We start from the raw sequence: 21,027 nt of genomic DNA on the forward strand, positions 1-21,027 counted from the left end.
AGTTTAGATCCTTTAAAAAAAAGATGTAATTTTTTGTCTACTTTCTTTTAGGACTGCTTATTAAAATGTCAGAGATTTAGAGCAAATCAAATTATCTCTCAGATATAAGTGTGAAAGTGCTGTCTTGGGCTTTGTGCTCAAGTGTTGGAAACAGGAGATAGTGGGTTGAGATAATGGGTTGAGTCATTAGACTTAGCAAATAGAAAATTTATATGGTTAGATGGCAGTGGTTGCTGGGAGAACATTGAATGTGTTATTTGTGAGCACATGATCCTTAACTACCTTTCTAGACTGTCATTCAACAAGTGAGATACATTGTTTGTTCCTGGGTAGTTTTTTGATTACCGCTTCAATTTCTTTGCTGGTAATTGGTTTGTTTAGATTTTGTGTTTCTTCCTTGGTCAGTCTTGGAAGGTTGTATTTTTCTAAGAGGTTGCCCATTTCTTCTAGGTTTTCCAGCTTCTTAGCATATAGGTTTTCATAGTATTCTCTAATAATTCTTTGTATTTCTATGGGGTCCGTCATGATTTTTCCTTTCTCGTTTCTGACTCTGTTGATGTGTGTTGATTCTCTTCTTCTCTTAATAAGTCTGGCTAGAGGCTTATCCTGTTTATTTTCTCAAAGAACCAGCTCTTGGTTTCATTGATTTTTTTTTTTATTGTTTTATTCTTCTCAATTTTATTTATTTCTTCTCTGATCTTTATTATGTCCCTCCTTCTGCTGACTTTAGGCCTCATTTGTTCTTCTTTTTCCAATTTCAATAATTGTGACTTTAGACTATTCATTTGGGATTGTTCTTCCTCTTAGAACTGCCTTCGCTGTGTCCCACAGAAGTTGGGGCTTTGTGCTTTTGTTGTCATTTGTCTCCATATATTGCTTGATCTCTGCTTTAACTTGGTCATTGATCCACTGATTATTTAGGAGCATGTAGTTAAGCCTCCATGTGTTTATGAGCCTTTTTGTTTTCTTTGTACAATTTCTAGTTTTATGCCTTTGTGGTCTGAAAAGTTGGTTGGTAGGATTTCAGTCTTTTGGAATTTACTGAGGCTCTTTTTGTGGCCTAGTATGTGGTCTATTCTGGAAAATGTTCCATGTGCACTTCAGAAGAATGTGTATCTGCTGCTTTTGGGTATAGAGTTCTGTAGATGTCTGTTAGATCCATCTGTTCTAGTGTGTTGTTCAGTGCTTCTGTGTCCTTAATTATTTTCTGTCTGGTTGATCTGTCCTTTGGAGTGAGTACTGTGTTGAAGTCTCATAGAATGAATGCATTGCGTTCTATTTCCTCCTTTAATTCTTTTAGTATTTGTTTCCCATATGTAGGTGCTCCTGTGTTGGGTGCATATATATTTATAACATTTATATCCTCTTGTTGGACTGCCCCCTTTATCATTATGTAATGTCCTTCTTTATCTCTTACTTTCTTTGTTTTAAAATCTATTTTGTCTGATACACGTACTGCAACACCTGCTTTTTTCACCCTATTGTTTGCATGAAATATCTTTTTCCATCCCTTCACTTTTAGTCTGTGTGTATCTTTGGGTTTGAGGTGAGTCTCTTATAAGCAGCATATAGATGGGTCTTGCTTTTTTGTCCATCCTATTACTCTGTGTCTTTTGATTACTGCGTTCAGTCCATTTACATTTAGCGTGGTTATCGATAGATATGTACTTATTGCCATTGCAGGCTTTGGATTCATGGTTACCAAAGGGTCAAGGGTAGCTTCTTTACTATCTAACCATCTCACTTACCTCTCTTATTAAGCTATTATAAACATAGTCTGATGATTCTTATTTCTCTCCCTTCTTATTCTTCCTCCTCCATTCTTTATATGTTATGTCTTTTATTCTGTACTCTTCTGTGTTTCCTTTGACTGCTTTTGTGGATAGCTGATTTTATGTTTTGCCTTCAGTTAGTATTTGGTCTGCTTTCTTTGCTGTGATTTTATTTTCTCTGGTGACATCTATTTAGCCTTGGGAGTACTTCCATCTAGAGCAGTCCCTTTAAAATTATCTGTAGAGGTGGTTTGTGGGAGGCAAATTCCCTCAACTTCTGCTTATCTGAAAATTGTTTAATCCCTCCTTCAAATTTATATGATAATTGTGCTGGATACAATATTCTTGGTTCAAGGCCCTTCTGTTTCATTGCATTAAATATATCATGCCATTATCTTCCGGCCTGTAAGGTTTCTGTTGAGAAGTCTGATGATAGCCTGATGGGTTTTCCTTTGTAGGTGATCTTTTTTCTCTCTCTGGCTGCTTTTAATACTCTGTCCTTGTCTTTGATCTTTGCCATTTTAAGTATTATATGTCTAGGTGTTGCCCTCCTTGGGTCCCTTGTGTTGGGAGATCTGTGGACTTCCATGGTCTGAGAGACTAATTCCTTCCCCAGCTTGGAGTAGTTTTCAGCAATTATTTCTTCAAAGATACTTTCTATCCCTTTTTCTCTCTTCTTCTTCTTTTGCTACCCTTATAATGCAAATATTGTTCCATTTGGATTGGTGACATAGTTCTCTTAATGTTCTTTCATTCCTAGAGATCCTTTTATCTCTCTCTGCCTCAGCTTCTCCTTAGTCCTGTTCTCTGATTTCTATTCCATTAACAGTCTCTTTCACCTCATCCAGTCTGCTGTTAAGACCTTGTATCAATTGTTTCATTTCTGTTACCTCCTTCCAGACTTCATCCCTTAGCTCTTGCATATTTCTCTGCAGGTCCATCAGCATGGTTATGACTTTTATTTTGAATTCTTTTTCAAGAAGATTGGTTATATACATCTCACCAGGTCCTCTCTCTGGGGTTGTCTGAGTGATTTTTGACTGGACCAGATTCTTCTGCCTTTTCATGGTGATAGAAGTGGTCACAGGTACATGGCATGTGTGTCAGCTGGGAGAACAAAGTCCCTTCCTGCTTGTTGGTTGCCTTGCCCTTCTCCGCTGCCTGTGCCATCTACCTGCACACCGGGAGCAGTCTTTGGGATAATCTCCTGAGCTGCCGTGGGCAGGGTGGCCCTCGGGATAGCCTAGCACACTGCGGAGGGTTCACAGCTGTGCCAGGTGTGTTCTCCTGTGAGAATGGCACCCCTTCATGCCTTCCAGACCTTGCTCTGGCTTCCACTGCCTGTGCCAGTTAACCACACACCAGGAGGCAGTCTTGGACAATCTCCTGAGCTGCTGTGGGCAGAGCAGCCCTCAGGATAGCCCAGCGCACTGCGGGCTTTGGCAGACACACCAGGTGTGTTCTCCTGCAAGAGAAGCACCCCTTTGTGCCTTCCGGACCTTGCTCTGGCTTTTTCTGTCTGTCCCAGTTAGCTGTGCGCTTGGAGGAGACTGTGTGGTTGCTGTGCGTGGGGCTGCTCTCGGGCTGCTCCACAGCTGTGGTGGGTCAGTCAGTCCGCTTTCTGCGCTGGCTGGGGGTAACGAATGCCAGGCTGCTTATCACCATGAGGGGCTTTGGGACTGCGTTACCCCCCAGGGAGTTAGGGGGCTCGAAGTTCCTCAAGATTCCCAGTATGTATTTTCAATAATATATATGGTTTTGGGAGGAGATTTCCACCACCCTACTCACACTGCCATCTTGAGCCCCCTCCCCAAAGAGCTTTTGTTTATGTGTGTTCTATATTGATATACATATTGACATGTTAGAAAATAAAACAAAACTTTTAAGTGTTTATCAAGTCATTTACTATACTAATAAAATCAATGTTAAATAACATTTTTATAGGGAAAATACATTTTCCAAAACAAAAAAGAAATTAGTAGAAAAAGGGGCATTGTTTTATATTCATAGAACTCTCTTAAAGTCCTTAATATGACACAGCTGGATTCCCATCTGCTTCTACATGCAGATGTGATATGTGATATCTTAGGTGAAAGTATATGAAGAAAATCCAGTCTTAATAGATGTGTAGCTGGAAGAAAGTATTTTAACAGTGTTTTTAGATAATTGTGGATATTATTCTCCATGGTAGTTTCTGTGCTAACAGTGACTTGCAGTGTGGAATCTGATACCATATCAACAAACTTTTTGTATGGTTCCATTAAAATCCATTGATTTATGTGGTGCTTCAAATGGATCTTTAACCCATGCATGATTTTATGTTGGTCATTTGGTTGACTGGGTTATGCAGATCTTACAAATGTCATACAATATCAAAAAATGACATTAGTTAATATCACCACTAATGGTGTCAGATAAGTCTCTTTTAGGAACTGGGAGCCTCTCAAGTTCCTAATGGCAGATAGATGTTTTCCCAAATTTCATTTGAAAATTTTTATGATAGAAATGCTATCATTTGTTTCCCTTAAAGTGACAGGCTCACTTCATACATTTTAGTGAAAATGTCTTCCTGATAGCCGTATCTGAGTAACTATAGTTTGTCAGTTGTTTTTTTCTGGTAAAAATGGTGTTCCAGGACAAAGGAGCTAGTTCATTTTGTAGCTCACGCGCTCATCCAGGTGCTTTTCCTTGAAGCCCCATGTTTTGGTATCAGCAAAAGTGCTTTCTGTGTGTCCTTTCCATTTTTCCACATATTGAAAAGACAGTGCACCAAGGTTCCGGATCTAACAAAAATACTACTGCCTCACTAAGGACATTTTAAGGTAAAACGCATTTTTTTAAAACTTTGAGTGTGCGTCGGTCAAGAATGCAGCGGCCGCACATAGCGTCGGATGCCGCTGGGCAGAGACTGCAGCGGTCTTACCGGGGCTGCGGGCAGAAGCAGCACCCGTGTGGTTGGAAAGGCCAGCGATGTCTCAGTGCGTGGCGGAAGTAGTCTGACGCTTGTGTCTGCGAGGGCGTCCCAATCACCCCGGATCGCCCCCGGGGGAACTGCTGCTGGAGCTGTGTGTGTGCTCATGGGTTGTAGCTTCACTGAGTTGGGTCAAGACCAGCATTTGGAAAAAAATGAAATGGTACATTTCATATAGAGAAAAGAACTTCTGTGAAACTTCAGATATTTATATATGCTACATGTGTACTGAGTTGTGGTAGACTGTTGTTTTAATTTTTACCTTTACTGGCTAAAATATATATCTTATAAGTTAAACATACAAGTATATAAATATTCATGTGCATTTATTTTATATATTCACATATAGCAACATGTAAGATGACATTTTTAACTTAAAATATTTATTACCATAGAAATGCCCTATCTGCTGGGGAGTGAGGAGACAGGGCATCACGAACTCCTGGGGTCAAAAAAAACCCCAAATGAAGTCCCTTAGATGTAATGATGAGCAGAAATGTTTTGGACTCATGTCTTTGTTTATCCTCACAATAATATTTAAAGATATGGACATACAAAGATAGAAAATACATGTTGATAGCATGGAAAAACAGGTAGAAGGTAGAGATAACTCCATCATTAGCTAATGGTGGACGGCAAGTGAGGAAACAGCGCTATACACATGAATATAATTATTTTTGTGCCTCCACACCTGCACGTACAGTAAAGGAAACATGAGTTCATACTGATGACTGACTCCAGTCCAATACCGCATGATTCATCCGAGACTTTCCTGCTCGCTTATCAGTAAGAAATCTGGCTCCCACCATCAATTTACTTAAATGTTCAACCCCAAATGTGTATGTAAAGCAGCTTTGGAATTGTTACCACCGGTTACCACCTGTGAGAAACAACCTTACTCACTGGAGTACAGTTCCTTTCGTCTTGAGCCATATAGTTTACCTATTAAAATGCTCTTTTCCAAAGTTACTTAGATCACAGCTCTATTGTTTTCCTGGACCCCTTCAGTGAGATTGTCGTACATTTGTAATACAGTTGGATTCATTTGTCAAGTCTGCGTTCCCTCTTGAGATCCTTCCATCTCCTCCTGCTTGTTATTTTTAAATTTACATACATTAAAGTTTATTCCTTGTGATGGATAGTTCTGTGGATTTTGACAAATGCATAGCCATGTATCCACCAGCCTACTACCATACAGAGCATTCCCATTACCCTAAAAATTCCCCTAGTCAGCCCATGTCTCCCTCTTCCAACCTCTGGTGACTACCAGTCTGTATATTTGAGCCCTTGTTAGAATGTCATTTGAACATGATCATACAATATGTAATTTTTAGGGTCTGGCTTCTTTCACAAAACTGCATTTGAGATTCATCTTGCACATCAATACCTTTATCTCTGAAAACTGTTTCACTGTAAGGATGTGCCACAGTGGTTCATCCATTGTTTTCCATCCAGCAAAGGGCATCTTGCTGCTTGCAATATTTGGAGATTATTGATAATACTCCTTATGAACATTTGTGTACCTATGGACCCTATGGTAAGTCTTACGTTTGAGATTGCCAAACTGTCTTCTAAAGTGGCTGTACATGGAAAATGATGAATGGCAGTTTGTCAAGGATTGGTATTATTTCTTACTTAAATATTTGAAATACTTATGAGTGAAGCCATTAAGGTCTAGGCTTTACTTTGTGGGCAAATTGTAACTTGATAATTCACTGATCTTTGCTGCCCTAGTAGCTGGGGGTCCGAGTGGGAGGAACCAGATGCCAAGACAGGAATCTCACAAACTAGCACTGTTCTTACGTGAAGCTCAGTGACTTTCATGAATAAAAGTGACCCACTCTGTTGTATGCCTTTATATCCAGAGCAGCAAACTAGTTGGTTTGGAAGGTCAAGGTTTAAGTGATTGTTGGGGAGAGTTGTCAGCTTCGTCCTTCCCTTGTGCTGGAGTCTCCTGCTTTGTCAGCTTCCTTCTACTGCATGACCCCCACTGGCAACAAACATGGTGTAGGCTCCAAAAGTTCTTGCCTGCATCTCCAGGCACCACTCCATTTCTTTCTACTGCGGGGGCAAAATGTCTTCAAAATACTTCTCTTCTCTTTATCCTGTTGTGTCTTTACTCCACAACTCTACCAAATATCAGAAATCACTATGGTTTAAGTCACAGAAGTTGTTTCCATGTTGCTAAATCCAGATCCCCTCAGTCTTAATTTGCCTTGAACTGTCAGTAGCATTTGACAGAGGAGATAGGTACCTGTGGCTGAAACCTGTTCTTCGCTTTGTTTCTGGGAAGCTCATCCCCGCCTTATTTTCTCCTACTCCCTGGCAAGTCATCTTTGCAGGTTTTCAATGCATCTTCCCCAGTTTGCGCCAGAGCTCAGTATTTTGACCTGTTTTCTCTCTAAACTCACTTCAGTCTCATCTGCCTACCATCTCCCAAATGTTTATATCCACCTGGTACCTCTTGCCTGAACATCAGTCATATCTAACTGCCAAAGTCCTATTTTCTGTAAATGCTGCCCAGTCTTCCTAACCGCTGTTGGCAACTTTACCCTTCTAGTTGCTTGGCCAGCAACCTTGGAGACCCTTTTGGCCACACTCTCTCACAAACCTTATCCAAGTCATCAATAAAATATATTGGCTCCAATTTTAGATTTATTCAGAATCCAGACATTTTAACTACTACCACTAGTCCAGGCTTCCACTGTCTTTTGCCTGGATTATTGTAATTGTCCTCTTAAGTTTTTCTATGTCTGCCCTTATTCCCCTACAGTGTAGGGTATTTTTAATACATCAACCAGTGAAAAATTTTTTTTTAACTGAAGTATCATTGATATACAATCTTATGCTGGTTTCAGATGTACAAGACAGTGGTCCAACAGTTACCGGTAAATTTTATCCTCCCCTCCTCTTGTTCAGTTACTATCTATCAATATAGAAAGATGTTACAGAATTATCAACTGTATTCTCCATGCTGTACTACTGTCCCTGTGACCAACTTATCCCCCTTTATCCCCTTCATCCCCCCACTGAACACATCCCAACCCTCCCCCTTCATAACCACCAGTCACTTCTCAGTGTCTATGAGTCTACTGCTATTTTGTTCCTTCTGCTTTGCCTTGTTTTTATATTCCACAAATAAGTGAAGTCATATGGTATTTGTCTCTCTCCACATGGCTTATTTCACTGAGCATAATACCCTGTAGATACATCCATGTTGTTGCAAATGGGAGGATTTCTTTTGTTTTTATGGCTGAGTAATATCCAGTGAGCTTTTTTTAATGTAAATCAGATTCTTACTCCTGCTTAGACTTCTCCAGTGGCTTCCCATCTCAGGGAAATGCTCAAGTCTTTAGAATGGCCTATAAGGCCCTACTCATGTGCTCCCCTCTCTTCACTGCCTTGCTAACCTCATCTGTTCATTTTCTAAGTCATTCTAATCCCCTGCTGTTGATCAGCCTTGCCAGGCATGTTCCCTTCTGCAGGTTTGTGTCTTTGCTGCCCATCGGCCTAGGATGCTTTCCCTCTGGCTCTCTGTAAGACTGATTGATTCCCTTACCACTTTCAGGTCTGTGCTCAAATTCCATCTTTGAATGAGGCCTTGAGAATCCTCTGTAAACAAGCAACTCCCTTCTCACTAGCATTCCCTTTCTCCCTTTCTCCTTTATTTTTCTCTTCACTTTTTACCATATGACAAACTTCATCTGTGGTCTTGTTCATCTCTCCCCACTAAAACATTATTGTAGACAGGGATTTTAGTTTGTGCACTAACCTATCTCCAGTGGACTGGAGTGTAGTCTGATGTCCAGTTTGTGTTTGAGAGAGGAAGGCAAGGGATTATGGTAGTTAATTATGACAGGCCAAGTAAGCAGTGTACTCAGTAATTGGAGCTCTATATCTTAAATCCTATTTCTTTTTATCCATCCTGATTGTTTTACCCCTTATTATACCCTAGCCCTTTCTTAGTAGGCACACTCAGTTTCATTCTCATGAGTTCATGTGTATTGTTCTTTCCTCAAACACCTTAACTTCTTCAGGGAAAAGATAAGCATGTGTTTTATTGGTATTTGCAGAACTCAGAGAATAATAAGGAATAAGAATGCAAGATTAACACATTGCAGACAGATTACCCCTGAAGACTTTAAGATTACATTAGGTTAAGAATAGGTTAAGTTAGAGTTTGCCAGTGACCCTCACCCAGAGTGAGAAAGCAACAGAGGGGATTCGACTGCAGAGTACCAGCAGGGGCTCAGCCTGGCTCAGAGCCTCACTGACTGAGAGTGGGGGACTAGTGGAAACATCTCCAGCGCCATCTGTGTCCTCAGTCTCACCGTGCAACAGGTTGATTCTTTAATTAGCTTCCCTGTACTTTAGTGTTACAGGGCACGCCTTAGGTTGCTTTGTTTTTCAGTGGTCTGTGTTCAGGTTTGCATCATCCATCATGGAACCGTCTTTGGGTTTCCTGTAAGATATAAGAAACAGAGACAGGACTTTGATAAGTACCCCCTAACAATTCCCCTCTACCTAATCTCACTCAAAATTTAGCCCGGTGACATTTTCTCAGGTAAACGAATCTATAGTAAAACAAGAGCAAACAACTCTGCCAGTAAAACATTTTTTAAAGGTTGTTTTCAGTATATTCCATCCCAGTACTATTACCACACATGTTGGATTGTCCATTCTCCATCTCAACTATGAGGGAAATAGAAGTCATTCTGAAAGATACATGCAAGTTTTTTCAACAGAAATACATCTGTAGTGCAAATAATAGAGATGATATTTTGATGTTTCTACCTGTTCTTAGATTATTAAAGAAATTATGATCATTCAGCAAGCCCTCACATATAGACCTGTGAGCAGATCTAGAGAGTTGTGGCCCAGCTAAATAGTGACAGACCTGGGACCAGAATTGGTCTTTTGGAGCCCATCCCATTCAAGGCCTTAGCCCTCAGGAATGCTACAGCACGTGCTTCATCTTCTTGGATGCAAAGCTGTGTCATTTGAAGGTAGATTGAACTTTTGAAAACCACCAAAAGTCTCTGAGAAAGAATAACAAGTAGGAGGAATGATCGGATTGAATAATCCACTGATGGTCCAAGATGAGCTGGCTGTACCAAGAATGCTTACCTTGAGTGTTGGGCTCACTGTGCTAAAGCATTTCTAAGACTAAACCAAAAAAAAGGACAACAAGGAGAGACGGAATTAGAATATCCATTTGCTTCATCTCATATCCACACAACAGTCTCAGAATAAAGCACTGATACTACCTCTACTAATGATCACTGAAAAGTTTAAGATTTTTTAATTGAATATTCTTTACTCATTCTGGCTCCGGCTCTCCTCCTCCCTTCATTATGTTAAATATTCATATATTCATTTTTGGATCACATAGCCATTAAATACTCTCTCTCTGAACCTCATTTAGACTGATTTTCTAAGTAGCTATATATTTTTTAATTAAGTATAGTTGATATACAGTATTATATTGATTTCAGTGTACCACCACATAGTGATTTAATAAATATTACAAAATGATACATGTAGTTACCATCTGCCATCATAGGAGACCTTGCAATCTTACTATCTTCCCTGTGAAATACTAAGCAACCATATGTTTACTGCTCGCCACCAGTCTCACATCAGTGTCTCTGGTCATTTTGGTCTGAAGCTTGTTCTGTAGTTTCAGAGGTGGCGACGTATTTCTGAAAGGGGCTAGAAAGTAAACATCTAGGCTTTCAGGGCCAAAAATCCTGTCATGTATTGTGTTTGTGTGTGTGTGTGTTCTTTAGCTCTTTAAAACCATTCTTAGGCTTGAGGACTGGACAAAAATATCTTGGCAGCATTTTGCCAACCCTGCTCTAGTAATTTCCTCAAGAAGGGCTCATGGAGCCAATATTCTAGTTTTGCTTGGATATAAAATCCTTGGCTCACATATAGATGAGCCAAATATATAAAGTTCGACTTGTATGTTTTGAATGTGTACCTTCATTTTCTTCTGGCATATCTGCTGTTGCAGTATGATGATAATCTAGTTTTATTTTCCTTGTAAGTTACTTGTGTTTTGCCTAGATGCCCAAGGGATTTTTTTCTTTTTCCTTACAGTCCAGTTGGTGTTGGTCATTCTGGGCTGATGATCTCAGGTATGTGATGTGTTTTTCTAACATGTAGTTTCAAATATTTTGTGTGTTTTTTTTGAAGTTTTTTCTTTCTTTTTTAATAACAAAGATATGGCTGACCTTTATGTATTGATGTTTGAATGTGTCCATGATACGTTTTTTTTTAACCTCATAACTCTTCTTTTAAACCATTCTTTTTTTTTTTCAGCTTTATTGAGGTATAATTAACAAATGAGAGTTTTGTAGATTTAAGTTGTACCACATGATGCTTTGATAAATATATACATTGCAATGATTTCCTCATTCAAGCTAATAACATGTCACCTCACTTAAGTTAGTGAGTAAGTAAGTGTGTGTGTGTGTATAAGATCTACTCTTAGAAGATTTCAGGTAAATCAATATAGTAGGATAATGATTATAGTCACGATGCTGTGTACTTGATCACCAGAACTTAATTCATCCTGCTTTGTACTCTTAAAACTTTTCTTGATTTATAGATTTTAATACATGTTTAGTTTCCTTCCATTGGTTTCCCTACAACAAAAACTGATCTTTATATGTTGGATCATTTTAACCTTTTTTGCTTAAAATGAACACAGATTTGCCACGCACTCTCGAATGCTTTATCTCGTTCTTTAAAATTACTAATTCTTTCTGTTGCCACCTCTATGAATTTTCTAATTCTGATTTAGGTTATCATATCATTTTCTTAATGACCTTTAGCTGATTTTTCAATAGGATACAGGTTTGATTTGCTTTCTAAGCATGTTTTTCTGGCATGCTTTTGTTGAACTGATGCAGTTTTGTTCCCTATTCTCTTTTTGTGAAGGTTTTTCTAAGTTCAGAAGGAAATGTGGACCAGGATAGTTTTTCTGGCTTCACATAACTCCTCAACCCTTGGATTACTGTCAGGCACCGTAATTCTCTTTTTCACATTCATTTCACATAGTACTTGCTTTTTAACACAGTGACCACCCCAAAACTCAGCTTGATAAAAACGATTTCATCAAAAGGGTATAGAGCAATTCTGTTCGAAGTGAACTACATTGAACTAGTAGTTTGCCTGGAGCCTTATGGATGTCAAATGTTGCTGTTTGTTTCAAACTTTAAATGCTACTACAGATCTGGAGACCACACTGGAGAAACCAGTAGGACCTTTAACTGCCTTATTTTTTTTTAATAAACTCGAAGTACAGAAGAAATATTTTCAAAGTTGTACAACAAGCCATGAAGAAAATTTCTTCCTTTGGATCCATGTACTCAGATAGGCAAGCAGATTGATTAAAAAGAATTTAATGTATTCAAACGGTTTGGAAACAAGTGTGTGCATGCATTTGTGCACGTAGGTGAGAAAGAACAGGCTTGCTTGCGCATGCGCGTATACTGAAATGTATGTTGGGAAAACTTGTGTGTTTTTTTGCCTTAATCTAGTTAGTTTTCTTACGGGAGGATGGGAGGAATAACTACTTCGAGTTGATGAAAAGAAATAATAGAGCTTGCTTGCATGCTTATTGACCTTGATGTGTAAAGACATTTGGTGATAAATATTTGAATTTGCTTGTGTGACCTGCACAGTGAATTTGATTGCTAGTTTGAGATGCAACCAATCAGCCTGTCAAATACTGTACTTTATGAAGGAAACTGCAGTTTTCAAGAGAAGGCAAGGATACGGATGTGGTAGGGAAATCCCGTTCCTTCATAACAGAATCTTGGATGTTCTTTTAAGTAAAACTTGCCGCTAATTTAGACTGCAGTGAAGAGAAAACATGGTTGGCCTCTAAAAGAGCAATCACTGCTTACATGGAACTGACAGGTACAGATTCTCTCACTCTAACTGATTGAAGATTGTCCTCTGTTCTCCTTAGTGGATTATAATCTATTAGGATAAAAGGCAAAACAGGAGAAAATGTACTGAATACAGTGTGCACCTCTCCTCATGGTTTCTCCTTCCAGAATCCCAGGAAATGTGGGCAATGGTCTCTTACCTCTTCTATCCCCAGCCCCTTTCTGGATTTTAAAAAATCTGGCAATTGATTCTAAATTATAGAGTATATTGCTCAGTGATGTTCTACAGAAAACTGAGCCCTGATTTACAGTTATCTAAGGGAAACAGGATATGGATTTAATACAGCTGTTTATTTCCATAACAGAAGGATCTGTATAGATGACGTGGCTAGAGCAGCAGCCTGCTATGACCTAATCTCTTCTCCAGGATTAACATGGGCTTTCTGTCATCTGACTCTTTACAAACTGGTTTTCGAGTTATTAAAATATTTAGAGAAAGGAACGTAGACTTTGTTTAACCATGATTTCACAAGAATGGGTTTATCAATTATAAAGGTAAATCCTAGGGTAGAAGAGGCCATTAAGATCAAGGTATTTCCCCCCCTTAAAAGAATTAAATATGTTTGTTAATCAGAGACCAATTTTAACAGTAATATTTTAATTATTTGTCCTAGTAGAAAGCTGGAACTTGGAAACTCCGTTTAGTCAACCTCTATGGAAATGGCTTTACATGTGAACATGGCAACATTGCCCTAAATTGAGCTCTTGCCTTCTATGGACAATAAATAATGTATCTCCTCATTGTGCTAGGTGAAAACGAAAGAGGCCAGAGAAGGACCTGAATGTGTAACTGTGCTGTTCTTTCCTGTAGCGTGCTCCATGGGAAACAGTACAAGCAGACTCTATAGTGCTCTCGCCAAGACCCTGAACAGCAGCGCTACCTCCCAGCACCCGGAGTATCTGGTATCACCTGACCCAGAACATCTGGATCCCATTGATCCTAAAGAGCTCCTGGAGGAATGCAGGGCTGTACTGCACACTCGACCTCCCCGCTTCCAGAGGGATTTTGTGGATCTGAGGACAGAATGTCCCAGTAGCCACCCACCTATCAGGGTCATGCAGTGGAACATCCTCGCCCAAGGTATGCCTGGTGCTCTTGCGCTTCAGCAGTCAAGTTTGCTGACTGCCTCTCTGCTTCTGCACACCCCTGGTGCACTGATGTCTTACATGGAGGGAAGAGACGTGGGCAGGTGGAGTGTAGGAATGTGGGGTGAGTAGAGCAGCATGAGAAGCTCCCAGAAGGGGAGGTTAAGAAAGGGAGTTATCTGGTTTTCACTAATAAATCCAGCAACTCATGATTTACACCTTACCTTCCATGCTGGTAGGCTATTCAAGGACAATCAAAGTCTGTCTGCTTTACAGCACAGCCAATTAAAAAGGACCCTGTCTTTTGTCAGTCTCAAAATTTTGTTGCCTCCAGCTTTCAGTCCACAGCACCAGGATAGCATCTGCAAGGGAAAAACTGAGTCTACTGAGTGGTGTGACCTAGAGTTTCCTGCTGGGAGTGGGTTCTGGGGAGTCTGGGTGTTCTTTAGGTCAGATTCTCATCCATGACACATCTATGTATGTAACTGAGGCCAAAGAAATGCTGCTTCATGTCTGCTCATATATTACCTTGTTTTGGTAGAAAGGACTCCTTTTCTGGATCTGCTGAATTAAAAAACAAATGTGTAGGTCAACTTTCTGTAGTATTGCCTCTTGTGGAATAGTTGAAGTTTTAAGAAAAAGCAACAAGGGAATTTTTTTTTCCCTAGAAAAGAAGAGTATAGTCCCTGACTTGCCAATCTTTGATTCATTTTTTCCCCCAGGTGTTCATCCATAAGCGGGAAAGACCACCCATTTACAGTGGATCCCACTCATTGTGAGTGGTGCTTTTATCAATTCATATGGTTTATTATAGTCAGTGTTAAAGCAGTACATAGAATTAAATATATTTATTGTGTCTAACATAGTTTAGATCCCAGGGACTGAAAACAAACAACGTTTAAAGCTAAAACTTAAGATCTTATGTCCTAAAATATAGTTATGTGGAATAGTTTTAATATGAAAAAAAATCAGTGGCTTGCCCCATCCGGGTGGTAAGAGATTATTGAGCTTGGTAGGTTAGCGCCGTTTAGATGAAGAGGAAGCATGCGAAGCACCTGAAGCCAAGGAAGTGTTCTGAGGGTCCGGACTAGTGTCATCCTAAGGAGATCCCCAGGTACTTAGAAGTCATGGTTCTGTAGTAGTGGCTCTCCAATGACTGGCTTTTTTATTTCAGCTCTTGGAGAAGGCAAAGATGACTTTGTACAGTGCCCTGTTGAAGCACTCAAGTGGGAAGAAAGGAAATGTCTCATCCTAGAAGAAATCCTAGCCTACCAGCCTGATATATTGTGCCTCCAAGAGGTGGACCACTATTTTGACACCTTCCAACCACTTCTCAGCAGACTGAGCTATCAAGGCACATTTTTCCCCAAACCCTGGTCACCTTGTCTAGATGTAGAGCACAACAATGGACCAGATGGCTGTGCTTTGTTTTTTCTCCAGAACCGATTCAAGCTGGTCAATAGTGCCAATATTAGGCTGACGGCCATGACATTGAAAACCAATCAGGTGGCCATTGCACAGACCCTAGAGTGCAAGGATTCCGGTCGGCAGTTCTGCATCGCTGTCACCCACTTAAAAGCACGTACTGGCTGGGAGCGATTTCGATCTGCTCAAGGTTGTGACCTTCTCCAGAACTTGCAGAACATCACCCATGGAGCTGAGATTCCCCTTATTGTTTGTGGGGACTTTAATGCAGAGCCAACAGAGGAGGTCTACAAACACTTTGCTTCCTCCAGCCTCAACTTGAACAGCGCCTACAAGCTTCTGAGTGCTGACGGGCAGTCGGAACCTCCATATACCACCTGGAAGATCCGGACCTCAGGGGAGAGCCGGCACACCCTGGATTATATCTGGTATTCTAAACATGCTCTAAGTGTGAGGTCAGCACTTGACTTACTCACTGAAGAACAGATTGGACCCAACCGGCTACCATCCTTCAATTATCCTTCAGACCATCTGTCTCTAGTGTGTGACTTCAGCTTTAATGAGGACCCTGATGGACTTCTGTAAAAACTTTCTGCATCATTTTAATCACAAGAGTCTTAACCAGGGATATTTCAGGAACCTGAAATAGGATAAGTTGCCTGAGGATTTCCAGTTTCTCTCGCTTCATTTTCCATGTTAGCATGCCCTTGGGAAGGAATGCCATTAGCTCACAAACTTCCCCTTAAAACCTACAGCAGAAAAGGTGTTTGCACTCCAGTTTTGGCTTGTATGTTTTCTTTCCCTTAGCATTATATTTTGATCATTTGAGGGCATTAAATTAGGCTTTTTTGAAGCTTTTTCAGTGTGAGGATGCTATAGGAAAACAGACTTGCCTGAGTCCTTCATAATTAATAAGTATACAGAAGCAATTTCTCTAGGCAGTATTTCAAGTTATTTATTTGTGGATTTTTAAATGTCAACAAGATATGCATGGTGATATTTATTTTTTATATCTTCACGTATAATTAAGTAAATGAAAGAATTATGAACATTTTAAAACCGTGCAAAACATAAGTTAAGAGTAATTTATAGTAAGAAGCTTGAAGATGTTTTTATTTGGAGTCTAGCAAAGTATAGGTGTACCAAGGAACTATTTAGCCTGGATGGGTTTGTTTTTTGTTATTTAAGTGGAAATACCAGCTCTTGATACATTCTTCATAAATAATCCTTCCTGTGACTCCATGTTCCCCATTATTGTTTCTTGAAGAGATTCCAGGGTCTATCAGTCTTCATTTAATCACTGTTGTGCATTTACAGCTTCCCATTGGAATGTTACTGGTGTACATGTGTGGTAACTCAGTGTCATTATTATTTGTCTTGGACTGTGCTTTTCACAATAGGTTATTTAGTTGCTGTTATGTAGCTAAGAAACTCAGTGGTACCTTTTCAGAGATGAGAAACTAGAAAACCTGTTAATGAGTCTGTCACTGAAATTTCCTAAGCTAGAAAGTGACTGGTTCAAAACATCTAGAAAGAAGAATGTAAAAAGTCAGCTCACTTGGAATTCTCTTCCATCAGAAATAAAAGTGGTAAAGATAACATGTGAAGCCCCTCCCAAAGAAAATCCCAACAAATAACCTGTTGGTAATAAATTGATAAATGTTTTAATCTATGAGTTGTAAATATTTGAGATTAATAAATGGTCTTTTAAAGCTAGTGCTTTTCATATCTTGTCTTTCCAGTCCAAAAAGTATCTGGGAGTAGAATTGATCTTTTAATATTGTTAATGCAGTGACCTGCACTATGCATTTACACACAGACATTCATTTTTACAGTGGACAGAGGTGGGTCTGTACTTGCCTGGAAGGCATCTCTGCTCTGCTTGTGTGGTAACTCTGAGTGCCAAGGTTGGAGTTCCCCAGAATGGTTCACCCCGTACTGTGCAGTAGAACTGCTTTTGAAACAAAGTGAGGCTTTCAGTACGTTTTATACACAGTATCTTGGGGCTACCTGGAAGGAACAGTAAGCAGGAAGAACATTTGTGCCAGCTGTCCTTTTGTTCAAATCTTAACGTGGTAATGGCAATCATGTCATTGAAAAACAATACTGATTACAATATTTATTGGAACGGGCATGAAATATTGTTTACCTACCCCAAAGAACCCAACCTGAAGAGAACCGATCACAACAGGCTTAAGCAAGCAAATCTAGATGAGAATGTAAGGCAAAATAATGTTTGAATTTCAAAGGTTGTCCACCAGTATATGAACTGACAAGCCTATGGCTTGAGGTGAGGTTAAGAGTGGGTAGCAATGCCAGTGAGAAAAAAAAAAGGCTTCTGGAAATAGCAATGTATGACTGAAATGTGCCTTTAAGTGAAGATGGACCACCATGGAACTCTCCTTATGAATTATCCTTCCAACTTAAGGCATGAGGCTAAACACTTGCTGCAGTGTGCTTTTGTCATTTAGTGTGTTGTATTTGTCTTCATTTAAATTGTCAGTATGTGGGCATTCCATGTAAACAGTAAGAATTTTTTAATAGTTTATAAACCTTGCTGGCTTGCATATTTTATTTTTACTTGCCCATTAAATCTTTCTATGTGAAACACTTTTGTCTTCCTATCAGAGGAACCCAAAAGCATAATGGTAAATAACAAATCTGTATCCTAAATGTTTATGTAAAAGTTTCATTAGTGAGTTTCTCTTATTCCATCCCTATGGACCTTTTGGCTTTGCTTTTCATGTCCCATAATATTTTGATGATGTTTATGAGAGTCTTGAGAGAAAGAAGATTGTGCCGATTTGAAGTCAGAGTGCCCATGGATTTGTTTCTCTCCCTTCATGCCATATTTCATTAGATTCCACTCTATAAGGTAGTCAGAATGACTAACTCATTTATTTCACTAAGACGGAGTGGTGTATCCATAGGAGGAAACTAACATTTGAGTTCCTTACCTTTACTGCTAGGAACTTCACATCTAATCAAAGTGGGATAGCTAACAGCAGAGCCAGGCTTCAACCCCAGGTCTGTCTGGACTCCAGAGTGCTTGCTTCACCCCCACACCATATTCCCTTGGCCTTTTGTGAGTACAAATGGGGTAAAGCAATATTGTGAGGGAAAAAGAGGTTTGTTAAATGAAAAATGCTCAGACACTATTGTACACATGCACTATAGAAGCAAGATAGGCTGAAGAGTGGCTAAGAGAGTGAATTTCAATTATTCTGATACAGTACAGTCTTTGAAAAGTAGGACATCTGGTGCTATTTGCATTCTTTGATGGTAGTTTTTTTTAAAGGAGCAGTAAGGACAGCTACTGTAGTAGTTTCAGACTACAGGAAGAAATGCAAATATTCCATATTTGAACCACTTTTTAAAATATCCAAGATTTTATAATAACTGCAGGGAGTGCTACATATAATTAAATAATGTAGCTTAGACTTGAGGAAAGATTTCCAAGATATAAATTGTAAAAAGAGATAAAATAAAAACACATGCTCATGATCATAACTGATTCCAATTTTAGAAGATGAAAGGCATCCGAAAAAAATGAATGTTTTTGTGTAAGGTGCTCCAACAAACTCTTTTTAAATGACAGGTATAAAAACATGGCACAGGCAGGCTTTATCAAGAGGGGATGGATACCAGAATAGCAGAGGCCTGCAACTTGGGCTTATAAAAACAAGAGAAGCAGGAAAAAAGCAACCTCTTGCAGAAGGGCACAGGCTGTACGTGAAAAGCCTTGGCTGTGACCATTGTGACCCCACACAAGTGACTCCATCTCTCAGGCCCCATTCTCATCCACAGAGTATAGCATCATACCTGCCCTATCAACCCCATAGATTTTTGAGGTATTTGTAAAATATAAAAATACATATGTAAGTCATTAACAATACTAACAGTTCAAAGCATGCAGAGGAAGTACCCTGTTCTTGATACCTTAAGCTATTCATGGATGTCATAGCAATCCATTCTTAAGACTATTCTAAAGAGAATAATCCTTCAATTTGAAAGGGCAGAACTAATAGTCCTTAATAGAAAATTAGGCCCAAAATAGGTGAGGGGCTGATAGAATGGCAAAATTTTTTTCCTGATTACTCTCCAGGCAGACATGAAGTTGGGAGTGACTTAGTTCTTTAATTTTGTAAGAGGATGTCAATCTTCCTTTGATTTGTAGAGACACCTGCTTTTGAGTGGCAAAGGAGAAGACCTACAATTCCAAGCCCCCGTTCCCCAGATTTCTGTGTAAAGTGCACTTCTCAGAAATACTCACATGAGATGAGACATGCAAACACAGCCTTTCCTCTAGACAGAATGCTGGGAAAAGCTTTCTGCTTCTAAGCAGCTGGTGACGTTGGACTATAGGAATCTCATTACTTGTCCACTTACTTGCTTTGGCTTCCAAGACCTTCAAAACCAAACCCTACAGCTGGATCTTAACAATTGCCATGTACCATTTTACAGCATGTATTCTGTAACATTTTCATCCTTCACCATCCTTTTTTTACCTGTTTTTTACTCACTTATTCTTACAATATGTAAACTATGTGCAATTCTTTTGGTAATGCAACAGAGTATAAATTATCTTGCCACATTAAACAGATTCAGGCTTCTAGCTGTAGGCAATATGTGTACTGGGATGCTGAAATACAATTAGAGTCCAGTATAATATGGAGAAATGCCAATCAAAAAAATGATTGGACGTGGAATGTATCTGATTCCACAGGTAGGTAAACCTGAAGAGAACTAAACAAAATTCTGCAACATTTTAAAAATTATTTTGTGAAAACTAAGCAAGGATCATTACATGATCTGATAGGCTTATTCAGAAAGGAACCTTTCCTCCATTCCTTTTGAATGGGAGGGAATGAAGGTTTAGGCTAGAACTACTAGAAGCCAGAGTAGAAGCTGTTTCTACCTCTGCCAATGCCTAGCTGAACTGAGACTGATGAGTCAAGTTTTTCTGAATCATTTTCTGTATTTGTTGTACAGGAATAGACCAGAAAATCTCTAAGGTTTCTTAAAGCATTAAAACTAACTTGCACTTTAAAATAATGAGTTCTGCTGCCACTACTCAAAAGTATTTTGAAACTTTTTGGAACTGCTTCCATATTGTTTTATGAAGGTCTCAGGAAAACTAGTGTCAATTATATAGTCACATCTCATTTTGAACCAAATACAGCATTACCCAGCTTGATTCACATCAATTTATTAACCTCAAGTGGCTTAAGGCTATTTCTAAAACTACAATCTTCCTCAGCAGGTATTAAATGTTTCAAATTTTAGGTTCTGCACCAAGAAGCAATCCAAAAGTATTCTGAACAGTGGCAGTATTGTTGGTATTTCTATATGGCTTTCCAATAGAATTTCTTTGAAGGGACAAGGCACATTAACATGGTGTACTGTTCAGAAGGCTCTAAAGACTCATCCTAATTAAAGAGAAGTCAGATGTGAGAAAAGACTTTAGAATCGATAAACAGTATGGAGGTTTTTTAAAAAAGCCATTTGTAATAATATATTTCAAACTACATTTTTCCATTGAATGTTTTAGGCAAGCTTAGGTTAAGATACAGATCTCTTAAATGTAGAGCTTTCCTTGATTGTAACTAAATGGTAGAGGTTCCCAACTTGGCTGCACAATGCAATCCCCTAGCGATGTTTTAAAAATACTGATGCCTGGCTCCCACTCCTGTATGTTGTAATTTAATTGGAATGGTGTAACCTGAGCAACAGGATTTTAGATCTCCCCAGGTAATTATAATGTGCAGGAAAGTTACCACTGTATTATCCTACAACTCAGAAACTGGAAAAT

General features: G+C 39.2%; 1 protein-coding gene across 2 annotated transcripts in view; it reads left to right on the top strand.

Moving 5' to 3' along the window:
• Window positions 1–16,931, top strand: part of NOCT (nocturnin) — a 34,627-nt gene extending 17,696 nt beyond the window's left edge. The window contains exons 2-4 of one of the 2 annotated variants that reach the window (XM_036927431.2): window positions 10,846–10,883; window positions 13,516–13,785; window positions 14,965–16,931. In XM_036927431.2, the coding sequence (XP_036783326.2) occupies window positions 10,846–10,883; window positions 13,516–13,785; window positions 14,965–15,800 (1,144 nt within the window). In that variant the 3' untranslated portion in view covers window positions 15,801–16,931. The remainder of the gene's footprint in view (window positions 1–10,845; window positions 10,884–13,515; window positions 13,786–14,964) is intronic. The other variant, XM_036927508.2, reaches the window with a different exon arrangement.
• The last annotated feature ends 4,096 nt before the right edge of the window (window positions 16,932–21,027 follow it).

Source organism: Manis pentadactyla, chromosome 5 (assembly GCF_030020395.1).
Source record: "Manis pentadactyla isolate mManPen7 chromosome 5, mManPen7.hap1, whole genome shotgun sequence".
Classification (NCBI taxonomy): Eukaryota; Metazoa; Chordata; class Mammalia; order Pholidota; family Manidae; genus Manis; species Manis pentadactyla.